Source organism: Priapulus caudatus, unplaced genomic scaffold (assembly GCF_000485595.1).
Source record: "Priapulus caudatus unplaced genomic scaffold, Priapulus_caudatus-5.0.1 Scaffold583, whole genome shotgun sequence".
Taxonomy (NCBI): Eukaryota; Metazoa; Priapulida; class Priapulimorpha; order Priapulimorphida; family Priapulidae; genus Priapulus; species Priapulus caudatus.
This window is the reverse complement of record NW_014577644.1, coordinates 183,776-191,542: the sequence shown is the minus strand read 5'-3', so window position 1 is coordinate 191,542 and position 7,767 is coordinate 183,776. Positions and strand designations below refer to the sequence as shown.

The window sequence follows — 7,767 nt, the reverse complement described above, 5'->3', positions numbered from 1 at the left end:
CACTAGTCCGAGCCACCTTAAAATGTACAATAGTTGACGTATCTACGAGGCAGTCATGGTTGCTGTGACACCAACAAACTTAATGAGTTGCATAACCGTACTGACTCGTAACAATAGTACTTAGAACTTAAAAGTACACGTGCACCTGATCAGGCCAACGGAAGTTCGCCGGCCTTGAAACGGTGACGTCACAGTTATTGTTACCTAATCGACTCTCGCACTCGATATCAACCGGTAAAGAAACAGATCTGTCGTAATAAATATATGGGCGCGTCGTGCCCTCCTTTACATAGAGGTATTGAATTCACTTTCTCTGGCAAATTGTGACGAACTTGTTATTTTATTTTGCTGGCACGTGGTCTACATTGTGCAACGGTTCAATAAGCTATCCCGCCTCTTCAACTTGTTTCGTAGAACAAAACGCAGGGGCGGATCCAGGGCTGAAGCTACAGTATTTTTCCAGATTTTAAAGGCACATCCCCCAAAAAGGGCACACCACCCCACAGTGGGCGCCGTCAGGCGCGGAAGCACATGGCGGGGAGTCTGGGAAAATTTCAAGGGTCCCTGGGCACAAAAATGAGCACCATTTGAGTACACATTTAGTCAAGCAGCAATAGCTAAAAACCATATAGAATTTTATTTCTGCTTTATTTTGCCTGCGCTTTGCATACCAGCAATTAATGCAGAATGATTCAAGCACTTCCCTTTTTTTCCGATATCAAAGCTAGTTTTGTTACCATGTAAAATTTTGATTTTCTTCAAGTCCTGTCAATGAATCAGAAGATAAAGAAAACAAATAAAGAATATAGCCAAATTCCATCAAATTGTTTTTTGTATTTTTTAGCGCAAAATTTCGAAGGGCACTTCAAAATCTAGACCGTATTTCCCAATACGGCAAATACGGTCTGAATCCGCCCCTGAAACGGTTCCGTGCACGAGCCGTTTATAATACTATTAATAGATGACAGACATATAACTACCGGCTATGGTGGGATAATGATGAGTCTAATATTTGCAGCGATTGTAGGCGCCATGTAGGCCTACATAACAGTTGTTATTAGAATGATAATTAAAGTGAATTTCTTATCACAAAACTATTAACTTGTGATTCGTGCACAGTGGTGTGCGAGCGGTGACATCGTGTGTTATAGATGAGTATGTGAACGGTGTCTACGTGGAATTATTATTCGATATAGAGCGCATGAACGCCAAACCGCGGGTTATAAATATAATTCGTGCTTATTTACAATCAACCTATTATTAGGACGACATAGGTTCCCGTACGTGTAGCCTATTTACTCTTGCTCGGTCGTATATTTCACATATAATTTATGTGTTTATTTGGGATTAACAATTTATAATATATAATACAGTGTATATACTATTAGTAAGGTTTATTTGTTTAATTATAGTTTATTTATTAACGTGTCTTGACGTCACCTAGGCTGCATGCGATGTCTATCTGCGGGCAGAAGTCTACATCGTTACGTATAACCGCCGCGGCCTCATGCGCACATACAGACACTGCATTCCTGCCTCTCAACACTCCATCGCCATGAATCTAACCTCTATGCAGATACCCGTCTATATGCACCTACCATCACTTTACCCAAAATTCAAATGTAACTATACTACTAGAAGCGAAGCGAACGTGACCGCGAAACAACGACAATACTTTATTCTTGCACACAAGCACGAGTGCATGAGTCACAAGTAGCAGGCCATGAGGCAGCCTCAGGTAAGAACTGAGGCTCTGTAGCAGCTTCCGGTATCATCTGAGTCTCTGTAGCAGCTTTAGGTATTATCTGAGTCTCTGTAGCAGCCTCAGTTATTCTCTTTATTCTTTATTCTCTCTTCTCTTTATTCGCTTCTTATTCTCTTTATTCTTGTTGTTTGTGCACATCGGCGTGTGTGCGGTGTACTTACGCTTTGCAGAGGAGCATATGAACGGCATTTACAGGAAGTTATCGGTAATAATAGGCGAAAGAGTGTAGAGAACCATTAAGACTTTGGTAGTAAATACATTTCGTGTTCATTTCACATCATTTTACTATTGAAACGTTCCAAGAGCCTGCATGTGTTCCTGATCGTCGAGAATCTGAACCGCCTGCAATCACGACATGCAGAACGACATTCGCTATATAAGCACGCAGTGCGGGCGAAAGAAATAAAGAAGAACGGGCAGAAAAAATAGATCGATCGTGTCACGTATGAAACACAAACTTCATTATTTAACCCAACACTTATGTTATGTTAGAATTTACGATGCAGAACAGTGTAGGTTTCAATCCAGCTGCTGACGATGCTAACCAATAGGAAAAGATTTGACTTGTGACGTCAAGACGCAGTCCCGGAAATCGCGAGTAGACACGCGCATGCGTACGCGCTCTCAGGGTCATTAGCAGGTGCGGATCAGGTGTGTTTGTTCCTGTTGTTTATCCTACGTACGTGTCTTTCGATAAGTCATTTATTCGTGCAGGATTTCTTCGTTACTACAGCAAGGTGAAGGTGTAAGCCAAGCAGGCACGGATACGGGCGTTTCACGTGTAAGTTATATTTGGCGTATATTGTTTCATGATCGCACCTGTCGCATCGGTATACATGTGCTAATGTAATGCCTTATAAATTATAATTAATGCCGGTTGTTTGTAATTGTAGTGAATGTTGTGTGTTGTTCTACTGTACTGTAGTTGATCGTAGTTATGATTTCTTGTTGTTTTTGTACGGATCAAACATAGTTTGTGACCCTGCAAATGTATTTTCGCATATATGTGCTAAACTAATCCGGGGTGCTAAACTAGGCTTGGGCCTGTAACACAATATAAGAGTAGGGGAGTATCGTATATACTCTTGTTGGGTAATACATTATTGTATCTAACTTCTAAACAGGACAGTATAGCACTTGAACATAGTACATCAAGAACACATTGAATTTTAGTGTGGTAGCTAAAATTCTAGAATTTCTAGACACTAATATATAGCACCTCATGGACCGAATGGCACATCAGTAGGGCCTATAATATATATATATAGTGTCCAAGCCTGAACTCATACTCATAGTCATACTACTTACTAGTACTACATAGGTATATACCCCAAGACCATCCAACCTGAAATTCCCCCAACTACTAGATATTAGACCACCATGCACTGGGCAATATTTGGTATCAGTAAACAATCAAGAATCAGTGTGTATTTATTTTGTTACTTTATCGATTTCTGATAATAACTAAGTGGATGTAGATTACCCTTTCCTTACATTAATTGCATTTGAACCTTAATTAGCTCTAGAACTATAGCCCTTCGCTCTGCCTGTGGCAGAGCGGAGGGCTATATAGTTCTAGAGAACTTGAAGTTGAACCTATTGTTGGGTTAACCGCATGATCATGTCTCTTCGTGCCTGTTTGCTAGCTTTCAGCACATCCTGTCAGATATTCTTCCATGATTCTTGGTGTAACCAATATTCCAGTGATAATTCATTGTAATAGTAGCAGTAACTAATACTGTTCATACGGTGTACGTATATATGTATGTCTTATAGAATGACCTACTTACAGACATGCCGCTGCATTACAGAATGCAGTTCTGTACTGCATAGACTGGTTTAGGTATGCATGAAAATCACATCAATAACATATACTGTACGCCAATACGATATAGTATCAAGAGCGTATAAAGAAGGAACCTTCTTTATACGCTCTTGATAGCATGAATGCGTGATATATGCAAATGGTGAAGTTACGGTAGTAGGTGACTCGTGATTGATAACAAAGTGAATGTATGTAAAAACATTGTCTGTAGGTTTGAGCAAGTGATGCTGCATGTCTTCATCTTTATGTATCTAACACATGTACTGTTCAAAGCTAAATTAGTAGTTAACCGATAATTGTTTAAGTTTACAATTATAAATGTAATAATATTGTAATTATAACCAATTTATTGCTCTCTAGATTGGTATGATGAAACACTTTGTATATGACTTCAGCATCATTATTTGCTGTTATTGCTCATTAGGATACAGTAGATATATGCTACTTGAAGAATAGTAGCGACTAATCCGTGAGCTAGCATGTTTATTTTATCTGTGTGCTCATAGCATCATCTCACAATTAAACATGCACGGGCATTTAATACAACACGCATATTAAAACCAGCGTGAGCTAGTTCTTGGGGCTGTTGAACTGGAAACCTGCATTCTATGCTCATGTGCAAGACGCGGACAAACGTACACTCTTGCTTGCGCAAAGATGAGAATGATTTCTGATTCTAATCAAGAGCAATGCAGCGATGCGCGAGCAGCGTTGTGATGACACGCAGGATTACACCAGTGTTACATAGTACCAAGAGTAGATAATAATCTCCTATTATCTACTCTTGGTATTACATATTACTACTGCCTAAGATTATCGATGGCATTATAATGTGTTCCTGCGACACAGTTTAAATCCGTGTTATCCCGTCGAATTTAAAACCGAGTAGATTACACATTGGAGCGACTTTTGTTAGTCAACATCTTGGTATGTGTTGTTCTTACGCTTCCGCCGTGCCTCTTTTATTGCTATGCGTGATGTAGGGTAAACTTCGGAGTTTTTCTAATAGGAATTGAAACTTGAATTTGGAAATAGGATATGCCATGTAATGTGTTACGTCGACGTGCGTATATTGGCGTTGGCGGGGTATTTCTTCGTGCGCGTTGCCTATGTATCCGTGTATACAAACCAGCAGGTGCCAGGTGTGTGCGGCCACCTAAATTATGTATGCAATCCCGAAGCCGATCGTACATACCGTATATATTAGACAGGGGTTAGAGAATTCTGTGTCTATGTACAGATTCGTATTTCATAAGTGTGTACGCGCATATGTGAGCGCGCGTGTGTGTTTGTGTGTATGTGTGTGTGTGCGTGTGTGCGTGTGGTGTGTCGTTGGTGTTGTGTGTGTGTGTGTGGTGTGTGTGGTCTGCGTGCGTGCGTGCGTGTGTGCGCGCGCGTGTGTGCGTGCCGCGAGCGCCATGTCTGAGATATGATATTTCACGGCATTTTTCTCTCACTCTTTACTTCTTCTCATGCAGTGTCAAGTTGCGCTCCATATTGGATTGTGAACCCCACTGCTCCATAACTGCGAAGAACGTACAGTTATATTGAACCTTAACTGTGACATACATTCAGTCGTCTAGTGAGGGCGCGGCCTAAGTCTGTACCAGCCCAGTAAGACATCAGAGCTGGTTGCCTCTAGGCTATTGTTGCCGGACGATAGTAAAGCTTTCTGACCGGATCGGTTCGTGTTTGTTGTATCAGTGTAGCAGTCATGGCGTGATGACACTCTCTTTGGTTGACTAAAGCGAGATCCTGCTGGGTGCGGTGATGTGCCGCTTTGCTGTACTGACGACGCGTACATACGTCTTACGGGAAAGTACAAAAAGTTGTATATAATAATATACTAAATATAAATTTGTAAATATACTAATCATAATTTGGTTACGCAATGATTTGATTACGCAAATGGTTGACCAGTTTGGTTACGCAATGATTGATCAGTTGATTTTTTTGGTAGCTGTTCAGAATTTCCGTGTGCATCCTGAGGATGTCTTATATTCATTATAGGGACCGTAACATTTGTAATCTTTACCCCAGTTAAAATTTTGCATTATGTATTTTTTTTAGGCTTTACACGTTTCTCTATTTGAGTTTATTCAAGTGTGCTAAATCTTCGTGATGCACAATTTTTCAACGTGCTTATTAAGTTCTGAGGTGCGGTTTAATAAGTGTGTGTGTTCAGTCACCATAGGCCTACATGTGTTCAAGATCAGATAATTGGAGAAATAATTTAGACGTAGCATAAATCGTAGACAAACAATTATACACAACTTGTTTTCATTACCTACTTTCGATATGATATAGACTTTATGAAAAGTACTGGGAGATTACAGACTTATTTGAAAGTGAAACTGCAGCAAGTCGTTGCGAAAAGTATTAGGGGAAAAAGTCAGCCACGGAATATTTCCAACACTGCAAACGTGGTGCATGAGTGTATTTCGAAAGCAAGGCGATGTGTTTATAGCTCTCTTATAAGCCGTCTGTCTGTCTTATAAGCTGGTATTTTTTAATCTTGCAGGGGTACGCACGCACGGGTGTTAGTAATATGTTCAGGCGGGATCTCATCAGCATGCTTGTGTCTACGGTGCAGCAATCATGAGGATATCTAAGCTAGGACTACTGGTGCTGGTCTCCGCTCTACTGCTGCTGCTACTCTGCAGTGTAAGTACTTGCCGCTGATAATATTATAATTAATATCATAATTCCAAACTAGAGTCATTCGATCAACAGCTAATAATATGTACATTACAATCATACGATGTATCATTAGCTCTTGATTCGATGTAAGTGGAATCGATTTTCGGCCACATACAGTTATACCCCGCATTACGAGGTCACTTTCAAGTAATGCGTTCCAGAAAAAAAACGCTGTAATCTGCTTGCATTATATAATAATCGGTTCGTTCCTATGAAAGGTATTTCGCTCAAAAGAAGTAGGTATTCCCCCCCCCTCCCCGATCATCTCTAATAGAACCACAGTTCTAAATGCAACTAAGCACTGGCAAACACGCACGCACGCACGCACACGCGCACGCACGCCACACACACAGACGCACGCACGCACCCCCCCCCCAACACACACACACACATGCGTATGTTCAATTCTTCTCTTCTGTATGTGATTATTATTCTTTTGGTAGGAGTGTACAGTATAATAATAATAATAACAAGTATAATATACATAGAATGAGATCTTGAATGTGAATAGCAGGCATCCGAAACACGCCCTGAGTCTGGAGACCGAGCCGAGTCCCGGAGGCCGGGAGTCCTGGAGTCAAATACTCCCTGATTTACTGTCGGACTCCCTGATTTTACAAATGCAGGAGTCCGTGTGACTCCTGAAAATTGGGCCATACTAACTAGTTCGTTCCAGAGCACGGCCTCGCGGAATTACCGTATTTTTTCAGCTAATGTCCAAAGAAATTTGGCAAACGTGCAACTGCATGAATCTTAAAATAAGCACATCCGTTATTGTTAATATCTTTAATTTTGAACCTTAGACTGCGGACTCCCTCATTTTGCTGCGGACTCCCTCTTTTTGAGGGTAGGTAGTCCGTTGGACTCCCGTTTTAGTAATGTTAGGGGTAGGGGTAATGTTCTTCGCACGTTCTGTCTAGTCAATTTTCAAAACAAAATATGCGTATATAGCTCATCCAGAAATTGGCACCTATATTATAATCTGTATTGTATTACAATCTATTGGTACTATACTAGGTGTAGATTCGTAATCTATACTTGCTGCTTGTCTTGTTGTAGTCAGTGGATGAACACAACTGTTTTCTCCAGGGTATTCTGTCACTGGCCTTTACCACACATGGCCCAGGTTTCCTGTTATTTACTCATGAGGACGTAAAATATGGCAAGCCATTCCCTTCAAAACTGAAATCAGGAATGAAAACAACACAAGTATGAATAGAAACAATACTTTGTAAAATTGAAACGATACGCTCACATAAATAGAAAACACACTATGATCAAATGAAAAATGCCTTTTTTGTAAATGAAAAATCAACACAAGTACGAATGAAACATACTTGTAAAAATTGAAATAACTAAGTTGTACAATAGAAAAACCTGCCCTTGCGGACTATGCACAACTCTGAATGGAATGCACAGTTATGTGAATGAAAAACACGAACGCGAATAAACAGATAACGCGGCTTGTTTGCAACAC

The 7,767-nt window shown here is 40.4% G+C and overlaps 1 protein-coding gene across 1 annotated transcript in view; it reads left to right on the top strand.

The window, feature by feature from the left end:
* Window positions 1–2,400: 2,400 nt before the first annotated feature.
* LOC106811856 (tyrosine-protein phosphatase 10D-like) overlaps window positions 2,401–7,767 on the top strand; it is a gene marked incomplete in the record, with an annotated part of 38,498 nt that continues 33,131 nt past the window's right edge. The window contains 2 exon segments of the mRNA XM_014815575.1: window positions 2,401–2,546; window positions 6,112–6,254. Coding sequence (XP_014671061.1) covers window positions 6,189–6,254 — 66 coding nt within the window.